This window comes from Onychostruthus taczanowskii, unplaced genomic scaffold, assembly GCF_017590055.1.
Source record: "Onychostruthus taczanowskii isolate IOZ18803 unplaced genomic scaffold, ASM1759005v1 scaffold29, whole genome shotgun sequence".
Classification (NCBI taxonomy): Eukaryota; Metazoa; Chordata; class Aves; order Passeriformes; family Passeridae; genus Onychostruthus; species Onychostruthus taczanowskii.
This window is the reverse complement of record NW_024500239.1, coordinates 4980925-5000063: the sequence shown is the minus strand read 5'-3', so window position 1 is coordinate 5000063 and position 19139 is coordinate 4980925. Positions and strand designations below refer to the sequence as shown.

The 19139-nt window shown below is 41.0% G+C and overlaps 1 protein-coding gene across 1 annotated transcript in view; it reads right to left on the bottom strand.

The window, feature by feature from the left end:
- Positions 1 to 18437, bottom strand: part of GALNT12 (polypeptide N-acetylgalactosaminyltransferase 12) — a 45581-nt gene extending 27144 nt beyond the window's left edge. Inside the window, exons 1-4 of the mRNA XM_041408105.1 lie at positions 17963 to 18437; positions 5588 to 5757; positions 4678 to 4867; positions 1159 to 1344 (exon numbers count right to left, since the gene is read on the bottom strand). Of these exons, the coding sequence (XP_041264039.1) occupies positions 1159 to 1344; positions 4678 to 4867; positions 5588 to 5757; positions 17963 to 18342 (926 nt within the window). The 5' untranslated portion in view covers positions 18343 to 18437. The remainder of the gene's footprint in view (positions 1 to 1158; positions 1345 to 4677; positions 4868 to 5587; positions 5758 to 17962) is intronic.
- Positions 18438 to 19139: the final 702 nt, after the last annotated feature.

The following is a 19139-nucleotide window of genomic DNA, read 5'->3' as shown; positions in this document are numbered from 1 at the left end:
ACCATGAAACTTTATCCCTCCTCATTTTCCTCTTGGCATGTCAAAGACAACTCTTTTTATTATGAAGAAAAAAATGCATCATATTTGAACTAAATGTTTTAAAAAACATTTACTCTATTTGGATTATTTTTTTAAGGAGGACATGGATAAATACATGCTGAGAAAGACTCAATTACTACCTCACTTTTCCCATTTTAAAAAAAGTTCATTCTGTTGAGGATAAGTACTTTAATATTTGTGAAATACTGGGTATTAATATCATGATAAGCAACTTACAAAAATCAAGAAAAAATAATAATTCCATTTTTTGGTGGTCTATACAATAACAGATAAAAGTACTGACAAAATGATGGTGTTAAAAATGCCAAACAGGTTAATTTACTTCAATAAACTGCTGAAATACAGAAACTTCAATAGCAGATGGGGCTAGGTTGAACACGGCAGATCCTATCTACCATTCCCATTTTCCAGATGCCTTGTTTGTTCTATTTTCTTACCTCTCCTAAAAATACCATGTTGAGTGACAAATTATACCAACTGATGGCATTTTGTTTTAAAATAAAACAAAATTAAAACCCATGATGAAGACATCAGCCTGAGCTCTGCAAGTTAGCCCTTCACAGAAACCACTGTGGACAGAGCCTTATTGTTTCACCCCAGCAAATAACTGGCAAAATGGTTCAACTTTGAAAATAGCACAGCGAACTACAACAATCATTACAGCACAGAAAAAAAATCTTCAAAACTACTTTTACCTTCTTACTGGTTGGTGATTTTTTTCCCCTTTTGATCATTGTCCATGATACATTTTTTTTACAACACAGAGCTCTTTGCTTTGCACAGAGGACATCCTCCAGTATTAATCAGTTACACTCTTTCCATGTGCTGGTAAGCATCTGTAAGAGTTTGTCTAGAGGAGTCAAGAGACTACTTTGCAATAAGCTTTCCATATGAAAGATGAAACAGGATTTTCAACTTTTAGAGCACTGTTTTTACCAGGAACACAGGAAACAGGAGCTATTTTGGAAAAAAATGGGGAACTAAACAAAATACATACTTTTTAGTAATATGTTAATTTCCCAAATATCTTTCAGCACCTGGCATTTTCAGGTGAAATCAAAAACACATTCACAGTTTCTAGGATGCATAAAAATTAACCTGATCACATCAGTCTTGGACTTCCTCCGTTTTTGTTCTCTTTCAGGGGTACTGTGCCAAGTGAAGACCAGGCGCCAATCAAATCCACCGATCTGTGGCTCACCAGCATTTCCCAAGTACTCAAATGTGTTCCAGTCAATAACATCAATAACAGGGCAGACAACAGCTGTTTCTTCTTCAGCAATCCTGATAAGGTTTTAAAACAAAAGGGTCACTTCCATTAGATACATCTCTAAAAATAAATTAAAAAAACACTACAACTGACAAGAACAAAGAATGCTTACAATATCAAACATGAAGTTTTGCTCCTTTTCAATTCATGCTGCAATAAGAAGGAAATGATGGTCCAATAAATACAAGAATAACCCCCATTTTCCTACATCAGGAGGATGTATCAGGATGGACTCCGCTGGCAAGCATCAACCTTCCTGGATGATGGAAGCAAGATATGCCAGATGGCTTGAGATAACACATTCAGCATCTGGCTTGGCTGCCATAGCCAGCACCACTTCATCAAGAAAAAAATGTTCATTTTCTTTCATACAGGTAGCTGTTTAAGAGAGCAGTCTGATTGCATACTTTTGCAGTGATGAATAATAAATCAGCCAGACTCTTGGCCCTTGTAGTCATGGCTGTTCTTGTAACCGGGATCATCTGCAAATGTTGTAGTGAGTACTGTAACAGGAACTCAAAAAGAAGCCCTGAGCTTAGAAGAAACGACACCTGCAACATGGGAATTAGACCTCCAACAATGAAATATAATTGAAGGAGGCCACAAGAAACCCTGGTAACACAGGAGATGAAAAGGACAAACAAGATAGCACTGCAGAATGACATTCCTAATACCAAGGGTGATCTAAAGATAGTCAAGATCTTTATCATACTAAGAATACATCAGAGCTGATGACATTTCTTCCAGGTCTACTTCTACATGGAGATAAACCACTTCCTCCCATTTCTCAATATCATGCAGGGTTTTTGGGATTCCTCTCCAAAAGAATTTGTCCTTACAGAAGGTAGTGGAATAATTAGCCTTCTCCTCACCTTCTAGAATGGCCTCCTTCAGTACTAAGAGCAATGTCAAGCACACATCAAGCCAAGGTCTTTCTCCTAAATCTTCCTGTTTAGCATCTTCCCTGTTCTAGTGTTAGATATTCCCTGATAGTTCAGTGAAATAAAGTAACTTGTTTGACTTAGAGATGCAGATATGCACTTTAGCCCTGCATCTTGTATTTACATATTTCAGAGGTGAAGGAAAACTGATCACATTGTATTGTCAAACAAGTAAGAGATGCAGTGAATGTGTCATTCAAAAGAAACTCATTCCTCATGGGATTGTTAGGTTAAAAATCTGTAGACTGACCAAGGGCTCATACTGTGAAATTAGAGTAGCTTGTGATGGTTAAATGCAGCAGAAAACAGCAGCAATTCCAAAGTAGTATTGTCTGAGCTGAGAAAGACTGCCCAAAGTGTGAAATGGCCTCTTGTTGCTGGAGGGGAATATGTGAAACAGCTGTTTTCTTCTTTATGATCTCCCGTTGAGACCTTGTTTGGCAGAGCATGCAAAAGGGCTTATACAAATATTGTTATCTTCTGTCTCACTTGCATAAAACTTTGTACAAATCCTCACTGTACAAAGCAATGAAAATGATACCCACACGTAGAGGAAAAGGAAAAAAAACCAATAAAAAGTAAAAATATTTTCCTCCTCCTCCTGTAACAAGTAGGAAAATAAGTAAAAAGTAGGTACCTAGCATATGATTTCAATTATGAAAGGAATGAAGTAATTGAAAAGCCATCACCTTTTCTGTAAGTTAAGAATTAACTAGATGGTATAATGCACAGGCAGCTTACAAACACAACTATGTTTGCACTGCAAAATGCTAACACTGTTGTATTGCTGCCATGCATTTGCATCAGATATGTTGCAGGAAAAACCCTTAGAGATGTATGTCTGCATCTGCAGCAAGAACGGCAGGAATTCCAAGAGAGGGATAACTTTCTAAGGTGGTGACTCCTGCGTTTAAAATAAATCCCAATCCTTCCTCAAGATTGCCATCTAGTGGTGCTAAATAAGCGAGAAAATTACAGACTTCCCCCCATCATATACTTTTTTAGGCAACAGTTGTAAACCTGTGCTCATGATTTGATGTTTATCCCTTTTCCTTTCTTCACACTATTATAGCTACCCCACAGTTATCTGGCATACACTCGGTGTGAAATTTAGAAACAAGGTAAGTATGACAATTTTAAGAAAACAAAAGACTGAAATTGTATTCTAAATACAATTTCAAAGGGACATGGGGAATTTGGGAACATAAGTCCCACTAGGAATCAGAAAGACTCGCATGCATCAAGACACTTTGTGCTTTTGGAAGTCTCTCTCCAGTTTGTATTTGGGCTGTATTTTCTGGTCATTTTCTGTACTCTACAGTAGCTGGTGGGAATCTTAACAGGATCCAAATCAAAACACTGGCCTTGAGGAAAGATTTTTTTTTTCTTATAATTATATTTTAAAGAAAGTTGGTTTTCTACATACAATATTTTGGAGGTCTGATTCAGGTCCTGTATCTATCAGTATCTGCCAATGGCATCCAAGGGGGTAATGCCATGAGCTGTTAGCAAAAGGGACAAAACCAACAGAGCCCTGTAATGTGATGCAGGAGCAGCAGGTGCTGTGGTGAGGTGCTGAACCCACAGCAGGAAAAGTGCATGTATGGCTGCTGGCTACACATGGGTGAGGCTTCAAGAATATAATAAATATTCTCAGCTGAAACAGAAGGCTAGTGTTCTGGTTTCTAGGGGTTTTTGTTAGAGTTTTGGGAAGGTTCCTTGGTTTTTTTGTTGTTTGTTTGCTTGCTTTTAATTAACAAAAGTTTTCTGAACAGCCTGACGATCTGCAGAATTAACAAGAGACCACACAGGCATAAAGTACAGTGTCCCAGGACAGATGGTTTCCAAGTAAGAGTCAGTGTTGACATAACATTTACTCCTCCCTATCCCACACCAGGATGCTTTATGTCAGAACCAGTCTGAAAAGGTGGATTTGCTCAGGACTAAGAAGATAGAGTCTATTGACTTGTACTATGCAAACATTGCCCTGCAGGGCACACATCTTTCCAGCAGACCTTCTGCTCACCTAGGCTGACCGAAATAGCCTCCTTTACCAATGTAGTTCCAAAGCTGGAGGTGAGGACTTGTCTTCTTGAAAACCAAAACTTTCCATTGCCTTAAGAGGCAGCTTGGTCTTCAGGCAAAAAAAAAATTAAAATAAACAAAAAACAAAAACAAACAAGCAAAAAAAGCGCCAAAGCACAATGTCATGATCTTTCAAACTTCCATTTGCATTTGCTCCCCCACAGCCAGGAGACAAACACCAAACACTAGCAGTGCCTCAGGGACCAGACTGCAGTAACCTTTGGTGAACCATGAGTCATTTTTCCACTGCACAAGTGGGCCAAACTGTCTCACCCCTTCTTCTCCAACGGGAGAGAAAACCAGCCCAGAGCATAAGCTCACCTTGCCAGCAGTGGCTCCAGCCAGCCCTCGTGGCATTCACAGTGGCAGTCCAAGAACGTTAGGATGTCTCCTTTCGCCACAGACGCCCCCAGCAGCCGGGCTCGAACCAGCCCCTCCCTCTTATTTGCACGGATAAGACGCACCTTGCGTAGGCCAGCCACGTAGTTTTCCAAAGTCTCCTTTAAATGTTCTGTAACAAGCCAAAAAAAGAGGGAATAATATAGTCTGAAATGATTTGTTTATGTCTTGCTATAAGAAGCTCTCTCCTCGCTAGCATATTACTTATAGTAGGGCTCTAAAGATTGTGGTACTTTGAACTCAGATTTGGCTACATATGTTTAGAAAGGACATGAAAAAACCACAAAACTTGGATTTGGACACAAATCACAGTTACTTTTAAGAAACTGAACGCTTCACATTTACCTCTGTAATACATTCCCAGATCGATAAGAGCTTCTCAAATGTTACTCAAGACTTTCTGTATAAAAGTGTTATTCTTAACACAGTTCATGTGTGGTGGAAAATGCCAGCATTGCCTTTATATCCTGTTGTTCAAACAAGACCAAAGAACTAGATCACTGTCATTATATGAGACACCAGGGGAGCATTGGTGCAATCGAAACTTGCTCAATTCAGGAAACCTAAAGTGCTCTGATCAGACTGTAGTCTTTCTATACACAAAAGCACTCATATTACAACACAACAAATGTGCTTCCCCATTCCAAACTAAATTTGGTATATAAGCCAAATTTTTGACTGGCACACTTCAAGAAAAACTATTTTTCAGGGAGAGGCCTTTGTTGTACAGTTTTCTGGTATGTGACCTGAACAGCGTAACTCTTTCTCCTATGAACTAGCTGACCAAAAAACCCCATCAACAATCAATACTATTTAGACTGATTCTTCCTACCTTTGTCACTGTAATCATCTACAAGGATAATTTCTTCCAAAAGTATATCCGGAGATGTCTCAAGAACACTGTGAACAGTTCGCAGAAGCGTTGACCAAGCCTCGTTATAAAAAGCTATCACAACAGAGGATTTTGGCAGGTTATAATAATCATATTTCTTCTCTCTGCATCTGTAAAGGGGGAATAGCATTCAGTAGAAGTGCAAAACCATTTATTAATTTTCAGGAAACAATTCTCAAAACCATTTGCATGCTAGTTACTAACTGCAAGCAAGAACACAGAATGGATCTTAAAAGAACTGCATGTGTGTGGAAAATTGTATGAGAAGACAATAGGAAGTTGCTCTTACAGAGGTTCCATTTCCACAGAAGCATTATGAAAAAAATTCTGCAAATTATCAAAATGTCTAAAAAGAAAAATAAAAGGAGGTGTTCTGGGCTGGTGTAGCTGTCTTCGCACAATTTCAAATAGAAGAACAAGCAATGGCCAAAATGTGCCTCAGATTAAAGGAAAAACAAAAAGAAATGTAAAACCTAAGAGCGGTAAAAACAGTAACATAAACTAGCGATAACTGTTGCTTGGGAAAATAGAACAAGTGCTAGACAGTAAAAATATGACTGTGAAGGAACAGCAACAGATAAAGAGAAAAAAAACCCCAAACCAAACAACCAGCAACAAAACTGAAATGTATGTACACTGAAGCAGAATTTGGAAAGACCACACAACTGGCAAAATCTAATCGTGAAATCCACAGAAACGTAAAACATACATAGAAATGCATGGTTTTGGCTCTATGGAGAGCCAGAAAGTTTGCAAACCTTTGGATTAAGCTCCAGAATGTATTTCCTATAAATATATATATGAACTTCCCTAAATGAACATAAGGATGCCAAGAAAGTTACAGCTGAGCCAAATGTATAAATTCTTAAACGAATCCCCTGGTTTAGAAGAATTTTAAAATAACGATGGCATCTTCTACAATTTCTCCTCTTTGCTTAGAGCATTCTGTATTGGCAATTTTTATTGCCTGCAGTCAACGAGGCTTGTAAGGGGCAGAAGGACAGACTTCAACTTCTGCAGACTGCTAAATCACAACAGATACCAAGGCAGGTAGGACATCTCTCCTACCAAAGCAGAACAGTAGCAAGTCCTCCAGAACATATGCCATGGGGAGCTGAAAAGGAAAATTAAAACTGATCAGTAGAAAATGCAACAGGAAAATACCTTAGGTCAATTTAGGGGCACAAAAATTCCCCAAAACACTAAGAAAATTATATTAGAAGCAAACTGCTTACCTATAGCACATTGAAAATATTTTAACAAAATATTTAAGTCTTCTGTGTCTGCAATTAAAAAAGGCTTATAGGTTTCTTTGGAGATTAGGCAGTATCTACTAAGATCTGTTGTACAGAAGGAAAAAAAATCTGAATCTGTTATGCCTAAAATTAAAACTCTTATGAAGGAAACAAGAAGTTTGTAGAGTAGTTCTGTAATAAATATGTGAAAATGAGGAAGCAACAAGGACAAATGACACTTGGGCAAAGGAGGCACCCAAAGACTGCTTCTCAAACATGACAGGAACACCATGTACAGGTGACAACACCAGTGCATACAGACTTATATGGGTAGGTACACACAGACACACAAATTGATGTAGTGAAGTACAAGAATGCCTCTCCCTCCAGGCTGTAACTTGTCCTGAGGGGCTTTCACAGAAGGAACTGTCTCACACCACCACCTGGTGACAGAATTGATTTATTTAGCCAGAAATTCATGTATTGACACATAAAAAGGAGTGACAAGTGACATTTTAATTAACTTCTTTATTTTCAATGCAGAAAAACCCGCTCTATGAATCCAATTTTAGAAATACATGTTTAATTTAGCCTATTGAAAAACATTTCTGCTCAGTACTGCCAGGAAAAAAAAATATCCATATGTATCAGTCACTTGTACCAGGTAATTTTGAGTTCATTTCTTGATGGAAAGAGAATCTCTACATATCATTTTAGAAAACTGAAGGAAAATATAAATAAATTTTAAAAAACACCAGGAAAGCATTCTTTGAAAAATATGTCAGGAAGATTCATGGAAAAATAATGCTGCATTCCATTTAAAGAAAGGAAACCCAAAAGGTCTAAAGAAGCTTATAAGTCTAATTGTAGATTAAAAACTTCAACGGATTTGCCTGAAATTACATGCAGGAGATGGAAAACATAATTTGGCACAGAGCAAGGCAATCCCCACACAGTTTGTGATTCACTGTGCATTGCTGACTCCTTCCTTGAGTACACCCCACACTGCAGGAAAAGGTCAGCCTACCAGAGCACACGTTTCTTAGGTTTCCAAAGTCAAGAAAGAGGCCAGCACTAAAAAATGGGTTTAATTTACCAGCTCCGTGGTGGAAGGCAGCACAGGAGTGCAGAGAAGAAGTGACCCACCACGGTAGCAGGGCAGGCTGCTGGCCAGCATGACCACACTGACTTGAGCAGTACCTGGATGCCCTTATTAAAAAAACAAACAAAACAAAACAAAACAAAACAAAAAAATAAAGCCACATTATTCAACTTCTGTGTAGATTTGCATGTTTATCTCAGATATTATTTCCAAGACATATTTCTTGCTAAATTGCTAGAAGATCTCAACTGTTAGCAGTCTCAAATAGTGTCGCTAAAGTGAAGCACACTTTTCCTTATCTTCTGTAATGAAAGACTTTCACTAAGCCTTAAAAATTAATCCCATTCGGGAGATTACAAACCAAAAGCATTTAAACCCTCGAAAAATTATAGCATAAGAAAATCTTTAAAAAGCTAATGAATCCCTGAAATGGAAATTATTGGCAGTGTAGCTGAACAACAATTAAGTGGCATGCATATGGACACTAAACATTACCACTTCACAAGATACAAAAATTTCAAAAAACCCACTATGAGTACAAAACCTGATTTAAAGCCTAGTGGTCATAACACATCTTTTCCATTTCTAAACTCCTGTTTACCACACAAGTGCCTCAGCAGCCCATCTTCTGTATTCAGACTTGCAAACTTCAAGATGTACTTTTATTATCCATGTGTCAGCCAAGTATCCCAGCTCCTACTTTCCAAGTGAATCATTTCACTCCTACTTTTGAATTATTCAGAAAAACAAATGCATATCAATTACAGTATGCCATTAAAATGACAGCAACTGGTGACAGCAATCCCAAAATAACTTTTTGCAGACACTAGGAATGTATATTTAAGCATACTATACTGCAACCTGCTTTCAGCTTCTGAGTAGGGCACTCTTTAGTGCCACCCTCACAACTATAAAACTGTTCTTTCCAATAGAGAGGATCATGTTAAGACAGGGTTAATTGCATCTCACATTATTCATTCTAAAAACTACCTTTGAGCTGATTGTCTGGGTTCTGCAGGTCCATAAAGACAGATCCAGAAGGATCTCACCCCACCCTCCTTAAGCCATTGATCCAGCACAGCCCAAGAGACCTCAGTGTGTCCCCCTTATCTACAGAGGTTTGATTATAGAACAGTCGCTTAACTTCTCCATGAGTAAAGTTAAATGCGGTCCCTAGCACTGGCTGTGATACATCACTTTGAACCTAGTTATCATAACTACCAAATGGTTGGTAAAAACATAACACAGACATAAGGAAATTAGTTGCCTGTAAGCAAGACATTTCCAAACCTGGAAAAAAATGCAGATGCATTTGAAGTCCAACATTCTTTCACTATTCTCCTTATCTTATTCAATCACAGGAACTTTACTGTTTTGTAATAATTAAATGTATTTTAAATTAAACAATTTCCTAGATTAAAAACGGAATATTGTGCACATTGAATTGGTTAATTTTCTTCAGAGAAGTACACATATCTCTAGTCAACCTGATTTTGGTAACAGTTATCAGATACCAGGATCAGTCACTGAGGAAAAACCTGTTGCCAACATATCCAAGAGGCTTTCCTAGAGGCAACAAAATAAACACATATAGTTTTAAACAGGACTCAGATTGCAATGACAAACACTGGTATATAATGAATAATAACCACAACAGGTATGGCAATGCAAAGGAGTGACACCTGCCTAGTGTCTGCCCCTCTGGTCACTCCTGCTCTCTGCAGATTCACTAGAAAATGCACAAGTAGAAGCTTTGTGCACAGTAGAGTGACACTCAGAGAAAACATGGCCAGGACTGTCCCAACCATCTTCCAAGGAGCAGAGGGGGACACCCCAATGCTCCAGCAGCATCCTGCTTCTGCATCATCCTTCATTTCCCTCCGGCACTTTCTGACACACTGGGTGGGTGTTCCAGGGATCCTCTTACTTGATCACTGTGGCATAAGACAGGCATAAAACAAACAAAAGCTTTGTCTTTTGGCATTTCTTATCAATTTACACTAAGACAACACCCATATTTTAGAATTCTAAACGTGTTCATCCATAAATCTTTAAATCTTTCGATGGGAAGAAAGAGAAAATAATGCTGCTATGTACCTGAACACAGAACAATGTTCACTATGTACCACCCTTCCTCTGTGGTTCACTACAGCTTCTACCCAAACAACTAAGTTCACAAAATGCAAACTGAAGCCAAACACGTAAAAGTGCATCATCACACTTCCAAATTCCTGTGGGTTTTTTGGTTTTGCCTTTTTTACACTGCATTTTTAAATCACAGTCTAACTGAGAGCAAACAGCTGACAAGTTAAATAAATTAACCTTGGAATCTACTACACTACACAGTCTTCTGTTAACAAGTTTTACAATAGGTTATTTATTAGAAACTAAGGACACATCACTCAGGAAATGCCTAAACAAAATTAAATGGGTTGTTTTCAAGAACATTTGTGTCAATTAATGTAATCACTCAATTTATTTCTTTGTAAAGAGCTGTTTCTCTAAGAGATGTGTATCTATACACAGAGAGAGAGCATGAATGTGTGCACACTGGGCACACTGCCATGAGTTAATTAGGAATGGTTGCTGACATGCTCTTACTTGAGACTTTCACCACAACTGTGACAATGATACAGAAAGGGAAAACAGACTTTCAATCTCCAAATTTGATCTTCTATATGCACTGTTACTTACATTTTAAGAAAAAAAAATTGAAATGTTCTCTGAGTTTTCAAAGATTTGTTAAGAACACAAACTGCTCATAAATTATTTAATGCTTTCAGAAGGTATACTGCCTAAGTTTTGTTTTTTTAAGTTTCAATCTGAATGCCCTAGGCAAGTTCAGGATTGCGCAGCTTCTCTCAAGAAGTGCAAAACAGCACATGTCACTGCTGAAGCTGATTTAACTTGATTTATGTGACTACAGTATGTGACATATACACCCCATCCCAGTGTCACCTGGAAAATACTGCCAGGGTTCTACTTCAGGCTGGCTTTCACATGCTGGGCTAGGAACCAGGTTGGCTGGGCTTGTTGTGATGGGCCATAGACATGCTAACCTACCACACATGTTCCTTTCCTCTTTCTAATTTGAACAGCTAAAACACCGACTTAAACTGCTCTTTCAGTAAGAGGTATAGTCAAAAGTGGCATTTTGTAGGCTGTAAGAAAATGAGGCTGATGGGGATGAATGGCAGCATCCATGGGCATCTCAGTCTAGTTTCACCATCTTCATTCCCACTCCATAAACTGCAGAGGCAGCAATGTGGGCATTGGAATCTGCCAAATACCTTCACCCAAGAGAAAGCACCTCCTTTCACTTTCCCAAAGCCATAGCAGAGTACACGGAAATACTGGGATCTTCTATCCCCTTTTCTACTTTTGCCCAAGCCGCAGCTTAGGGTTCTGCACATCCATCCATAAGCATCCCAAGTCCTGCAGCATGACACAGGTGGCAGCACTGGTTTCTAAGCCACCCCACAGTTACCAAGGCCGTGTCCCTTACTCCAGGCTGAATATATAGTTGAACATCCACTGCTCACCCCTCTGTGTGGAGAGTAACCTATGGAGAAAACGCAGCACACGAGTCAAAAACAACACCACCCAAGGCCTGGGATAGAAAAGTGCCACATCTCCATTGGAATTAAATGATATGATAAACATTATTCTTATCTCCTCCAAACACTACCCAACTTTTCATGCCAAAATTATTTTCTCACATAAGACTACCTTGATCCAACTGCCAATTCAGGGATTTTCCTCTTTTTTTTTTTTTTTTTTTTCCAATTAAAAATATTTTAAAAGTTTATCTGGCATGGAGAGGCTCCACCTGGCTTTACACACCTACACAAGCCACGTGTTCAACTATTGCAGAAAAAGGCATTGAGAGTTTACAGAAGGTGTGTCTTGGTGTGAGTAGCAAAGCACACAGCAGCAAGGTGCTGATAACTGCCAGAATGGCCAGATTATTGGGGCAAGGCTGGAACAGTTAAGCAGGTGAGTTCAGGATGGTGACCTACACTTCCCCATCATCTGTCCCAGCCCACCAGGCTGGTAAAAAGTCTCTAAATTATATCTGCTGAAACAAACCATGTTAGAGAAAGCATCCCTGTACAGGCCACAATACTGTGATATGATCAAGTCTCTGGAAACCGAAGCTGGTTTGATGGTGAAACAGTTTTTCAGGTTATATAATGTTCTGTGGAATGGTTCTCCTGATGACAAGAAGGTACTGACAAGACAGACTGCCAAAAGCGGTCTTAAGAGTTCAGATAATAATGGGCTGCACTGCCTGTTATACAAACATTGTGAGAAACAAGAAAGAAAGATGCAAAGTCTGAAACAGAAGAAAATATTTGTTAAGAAGTTGGGGGTGGGAAGGAGATGGCACAGAAAGCAGATCTCTTTAAGACAGATTAAAAATACATTAAGAAAAAAATGTCTAGAAAGACCAAGTAAGAGAATTTACTAAGTCTGTATCCTAAAATCCAAAAATTTAGGAAATCCATAGATCCTCCTAATTCCAAATTGTTAGAGAAATGATACAGAAGTTCCTAACTGACCCAGATTCTAGATGTGCAGATGAGAAGGAACTTCTGCATGTGACAGTGGGGAAACCTACTTGATTTTTATTTTGTTTTGCTGAGCTGAAACAGTGGTTACATTTTGCTCAAATGTTTGCACTTTTCTTCCACTCAGTGAGATACACTTAACCTTGCCACAGAGACTTACTATTTCCTACACGTACATTCAAAAACTTACTTTACTGTGAGTAATTTGATTCAAGACAAGAAAAAATATTTTGCAAAGCCATAACTGAAATAAGCTATTGTATTCATCACTAAAAATAAGGTGTGGATGCACTTGATCCTTATAGACAATTGTTTAAATAAAAGCAGTTTTTGAAGTTTTTAAAAAAGATCTATTTTTGCTCACTATCAATCACAGATCTTGGAACTTTTTCAATTTAAAAATGAAATCAGCTGAAACCAAGCAATAATCTAGATGACAAAGGAAGCTGAGGAAGTCTACCAGAAGCTGGAAAGAAAAATGGTGAAAAATAATCATGTGAGCTCTTCTGGAAAATATTTGCTGGGGGTTGTTAAAAGCATAATGACAACGAAAAGTGACACATTTTTACAGATGACAGGAAACAAAAGTAGCAAAATATTCTGAATATCAATGCAATAGTGGAAGCATTGCTTCATTTTGTACTGCTATAAAATGAAGCCTTCTTATTAAAAAAAAAAAATTAAAAAAAAAACCAACTATAGTGAAGAATTATTTTTACTCCACTTACTGTCTGAGGAAAGAATGAAATGTCCTATAGAAACCTACCTTTGAAGGTCTAAAGCCTGTTTATATATGAAAGAAATCCTGCCAACTAACACTTAAGTAATGAATAAAAGGTATTATAAACAGTATAGTTACTAATAACCAATTAAATATTTCTGAAAAGCTCAGAAATTGAACAAAAAAATCCTAACACCAAACAAGTGATCATAGTGTTCCAAAACTACTATAGCAAACACACTCCTAAGAGTTTAATGCAAAGCCTTAGCTTGTAAGAAGTGTGCTGTGTGTCCTGATCAGATACAAAGCATGGGAACATCCATGCCAAAGCCAGCCCTGGGCACAAGGGGCACCATCAGGGGATGGTTTAGAGGGAAGGGATGTGCCAGAAACGTCAAGCTGCTGCAGCTCACCTCTTCAAAGGGCTCTATTTCCTACACACACTGCAAAAAAAAAAAAAAAAGAAAAAAAAAAGAAAAAAGAAAAAGAAAAAAGTCACTGCAGTTGTTTCGCCTTTAGGTAAAGAGATGAAAGAGAAGCTCCTGGGTGAAGTCAGACACTCACTGTGGACTGAGGAGGGATACAGCTGCTACGCCTTTTCCCGGGACTGAGTCAAGTTAAAACTCCTGGCAGGAGTAGCTGTGATTTTTGGAGTAGAAAACGAACCAAAACCTAGTATCAAGGCTTATTCTTGGAACTTGATAGCAAGATACTATCAGACAAACAGCCTGGTATAATTTAGTATTTACAGCCCAGAAAACAAAACAAACTACAGAAGAAAGAGAGACTCTGAGAGAATCAAATTCAAATATGTGAACAAACAGGAAAAACAGTATTGAAAGAAAAAACAATCTTAGCACAAGATTGTTATGCTAAAGTCAAACATAATGTTCCCCCCAAATAAACAAAATTATAGGCATAAATGATGGTGACAGAGAAATTTGAGCATTTGTGTATATCTAGCTATCTGTACAAAGCCACTTAAAGATATATGCACAGACACTTAAAGATATACATAAAATCACACATATACAAAAAATTTATATAAAGAATCTCTCCTAAACAGAGCAGATTACCTAGAATTAAAGAACAAACCTCTAAAACTTTTTTTAATAGCTGAAAAATACTATGCAGACCACATTCAATATTTTGGGGGCTTTTGTGGCTACTTAGGAAAGACAGGAAAGAATTAAAAATCCATTTCCTTATGATCACAAGTAAAATGAGCCCCAAGGGCTGCATCAGGCTTCAACCATGAAAGAGACAACATGAAATGCTGAGTCAGCACAAAATTGCCTGGTCCTGACTTATTCCTTTTGCACCAAGAGTCAGCTGAAAGGCAACTTGTGTGCTTTTACAAAAACTATCCCCAAAGTAAGTGAGCAATGCATCCCTACTGTAATACAGAAAGAAAAAGTAGAATGCCTAAAATCTGAAACAATGCTTGAAAACAGCCCTTAATCTGAAAGAACCCAAGTAGAAAAACTGGAAATGTAGTTCTTAAACATTGTAATAAGCTGTAAAAGGCTAAGAGAACATACCGGTTGTCTGCCCAGCCCTACAGTCCTGTAAAACAAGCACGCAAGGAGAATCCCCATGGGACACAATGCTGACATGTTGTTGCAGGGGCAGGAAGGCAGAGCAGCAGCAGCAGCCAAACTCCACAGTCCCAAGCTCATCACACCCACTTACAGGGCATCACCCCAACAGGGCCCTCAGTAAGTCAAAGTCTGACCGAAGACACTTGCTGGTTTTAAGACTCCTATAATTGTTGCTCCCTTTATGAGTACAAACTTAAGAAATGAAGGGTAGATGTTGGGAAGACAAGCTGAGCCATCCGGACAGCCTTACGTTCAGGGGACAAAAATAAAAATAAATCACTATGGCAGTGCTGTTGCATTTAAAGACGTGTTCAAATGTTCAATCTCCATCCTTGAAGGCTTCAACATTGGAGCAGACACCCTAAAGTTTCCTTCCAACCTCCATCCTTCTCTGACCCTATGGCTTATTTCACTTCTAGCCATGTATTGCAGGAATCCTGCAGGAGATACACTTCCAGCAGGCCACCTGTCTTTCAGGCTGAAGACCTGTAAATTAGTCACTTCTTTCTGAAAGCCATGATGTAAGTTGAACTGTATTGAGTCCAGCACAGATTTCTGTGGGGCTTTCTCTTCACTCCTTAAAAGAAACAAAAAACAAAACTAACAAAAAAAAAAAAAAAAAAAAAAAAAAAAAAACACACAAAAAAACCAAAAACACAAAAAAACCCCAAACCAAAACAGAAAAACCCCAACTGCTTCACAGTTTCTACTCACTTATTTATATATGCAAGTAATGTCCACATTATTTCACAGTCGTTTAAGGAACTCATTAAGTAACACACTTTTTCATCCATGTAATTATGACCTTCAAAGAACTCATATAGATTTGTGAGACACGTCATCCTTGACAAAAGCCTTGCTGACTTTCTCAGTAGACCACACCCTGCCATGTGTTACTAATTCTTTCCCTTACCACAGTTTGTAGATAACATGCCTGGAAAAGGTCCAAGGCTTGCCAGCACACAGTTCTCTGGTTCTCTTCTGAGAACCACTAGAAAAATGGTGCATTTGTCACCTTCTGGTCTTCTGGCACCAAAACTGTCTCACTGATTACATCTAATGTAATCTAAAATTTAGCCTTTGCATGATTTTGGTGGATCACCAGAATCTAGTTGCCATCTACCATTACTACTTATTTCCCATCATTGTAGCCTCACCTATCAACATAATGTTCATTAAAGGTCATAAATTGCCAAGCATTACCCACCTTAAAATAAAAAATTTCCCTAGACTTGAGATTTTGAACTGTATAACCTCTAATCTTGGAACAAAGTGCAATGCATTTTCTATGGCTGTGGGCTTGGTGATAAGTTCTTCAGTTTTTTTATTATTATGGGGTTTCTTACTTCAGTATTTTACATGGTCTTCCTTCTTGAGAGAAGGAGTTAACACTTCATTGCAAAATTGCCTTTGTGAAAGTTTTTTACATTTGCTGTGTGAGTTGGAGAGATGCTCTGTGACATTTTTGCCATAATTTAGATTTAACTGCACACAAAGGCATGAAGCACCTGCCAACAGTACAACAGAGCACCAGCTTCAGAAGGCAGTTATCTCTGAGATTATGTCACTGATGCTTCTGTGATTCTTTTGGTTTGGAACATATTTTGTCATTTCAGCACCCATAGATTCAAATCAAAAAGGGTCTGCTGTTGTAGCAAAATCTATTTAAATTATTTTCATTTCTAGAACAGTCACCCACACCCATCTATAATGTCTCCTATACAACAACTGTGACTTTCTATTTCTTCTAACACCCTGTCACAGAGAAATGGCAGAAGTCCAAAATAACTCATTGAAATAATTTAATTCTTCCCATGGAAATGAAACTAAAATGGCCCTTTTTGACCTATGGTCTACAGACTGCTGATAAGAGGGGAATAATAACTAAGTAAAACAAGCCTAGTGTCAGGCTGAAACTTACGATGAAAAGGCCTTGCATTTGCACTGCAACTTTTTGAAAGTCATCATAAGATTCTTGTTTTAGATTCAGCACTTACAATTAGAGTTGGTGAAACATTGGGCAGGACACACAGGCGTGAAGTGAACGTATGGGAGAGCCAGAGCCCTGCTTTTTCCAGAGCTTTTTGCTACCATATTGTACAAACCTGTTGCAACGAAACAAACCAGCTGAAGCCAAGCTCAAGTGAAACAGAAGTGAGGAGCCAGTAGCAGCAGTGGCTCCATCCCAAGCCCTGTGATGGCTAGCATATCCCCTGAATTGGCTAGCCCCTGAATCCTCTCAGCAGCCGGCAGCTCACTCACAGGAAAGCCCAAGAGGGTGCCACCCTGAGTATTTGTGCAAGGACACAATAGTCAGACCTGTTGTGCCACGCTGGCTTCACAGCTGCACTGAGCCATTGCCTGTAAACTTGAGCCACCTCATCGAACATTATCTAATCCTTTGTTTACAATTGCCTGGTGTCATAACTATGCATGTAATTTGTAAATGCACCTTGTTCCAGCAACCATGTGTCCCGGATCAAGCACAGTCCCGCTTCAGGATACCATTACCCAACTTTGTGAGCACCATTTCTAGCTCACCCTTGGACAAACTGCTGATAAATCAATCTCCTTTAAACTGTGTGTCTTAAGACATTTGAATACAATGCACAGTTGAAATCTGGGAAGCGTAACATTTGTAAAGCTGGGAGTGACCGAAAAATATGCCGCTGCCCATGGTGACTTACCCAAGGGACAGCAACAGCAGGAGGGGACAGCAGCAGCAGAAACACGGCAGAGCAGCGTAGCTTGAGGACTGAAAACACACTACCAGGGCTACGTGGGAAAACAACCTGTACAGGCACCACCAACACGCGGCTTCGAACAGCCTTGTGGAGGCGCGGCAGCCTGGCAAAGTCACCAATGACTTAATTCTGAGAGCGAACGCTGTGATCCAAGAGCGTTTGTGAAGGGAAAGTTTCCAAAAGCCTCCACGCTCCTGAGCGAGAGGTACTCGAGAGAGACGCCCACCCCGCGCCGAGCGCTGCCAGCAGACGCTGCAGTTTGCCGGAGCGGCTCTGTGAGCCACAGCAGCGGCAGGCACGGCTCCTCTGCCCCGGCCCCACCTGCCCTCGGCGCTACTCACAGCGGGTGCCAGCGCTCGGGCAGGCGGCGGTGCAGCGAGATGCGGTCGCTCAGGTAGATGTTGATCTGGTGCCGGCGGATGCTCTCCTCCTGGCGGCGCTTCTCGGCCGGGTTCAGCTCCAACCTCACCGCCCGGCCCAGCTCCCCCAGCGCCCCCGGGTCCAGGGCCGGCTTGGCGTACACCGGCCGCCGCAGCAGCTCGGAGTCGGGGGACGGCGGCTGCGGCGGGGCGCGGCGGGCGGCGTGGAGGGGCGGCGGGCCGTGCCGCCACACGAGGAAGCCGAGGGCGGCCAGCAGCCCCAGGGCGAGCAGCGCGGCATCGCCCCGGCAGCCCCGGCCCCGCTTGCCCCAGCACATCCCGCGGCCGAGGCGGCCGGCCATGCCGAGCGGGCGGCGGCTGCCGTCTCACGGACACGGGCGCGCCTCCGCCCCGGGTAGACTCGGCGAAGTTCTCACGGACCTGCCCACGCCGCGACACCGCCCGCCGCCAGCGCTGCCCCGCCAGGAAACCCGCACGGCTCCTCCGCCGCCGGCTCCTCCCTCCTCCCCGCCCCGCCGCCGGCCAGCCCGGAGGGGCGCGGCGCGGAAGAGCCGGGCACGGGCGCTGCCGCGGGGCGGGGAGCGGCACCCCTGGGCAAGGAACCCGCCCCGCTTGTCCCCAGGAGTGCTGCGCCCCTGCCGCCCGCCAGCCACCTCCCGGGGATCGATGTTCCTCGGTTTCCTGGTGGTCCGAAGGCTGCTTGGCCCCCGAGGGTTGCAGCACCCCAGGGAAGGCACACGGCTCCAGCCTGCTCCGCGTTCACCCTGGGGACACAACCGGTGGAACCAGTGCTGGTCCTGACCCATCCCGGGGCAAGGAAGGAGAGGAAGCCATCCCGGTTCTGCCGGACCGCAGAGAGCTGGGATGTGGGGAGAGAGGCATGTTCCTTTTGCTGTCACCCTTCAAGGGAAGGACCATCTGGTCGCCTTGAAGTTTGAGGAACCTTCATAAGCGTTGGTAGCTGCATGGTGGATATGCCATTTCCCGAGCAAGGGAAAGCTCTGCTGGCACTGAGCTGCCAGGGCCACAGCAAGCTGCTTTGGTCTCTGGGAGTGTTTGAGACAGCCCCAAGGCTTGCTGTCTATGGACAGAAATTTTCAGAGCTGCAGGACAAAGGAGGTTATTTCCCACAGAGGGA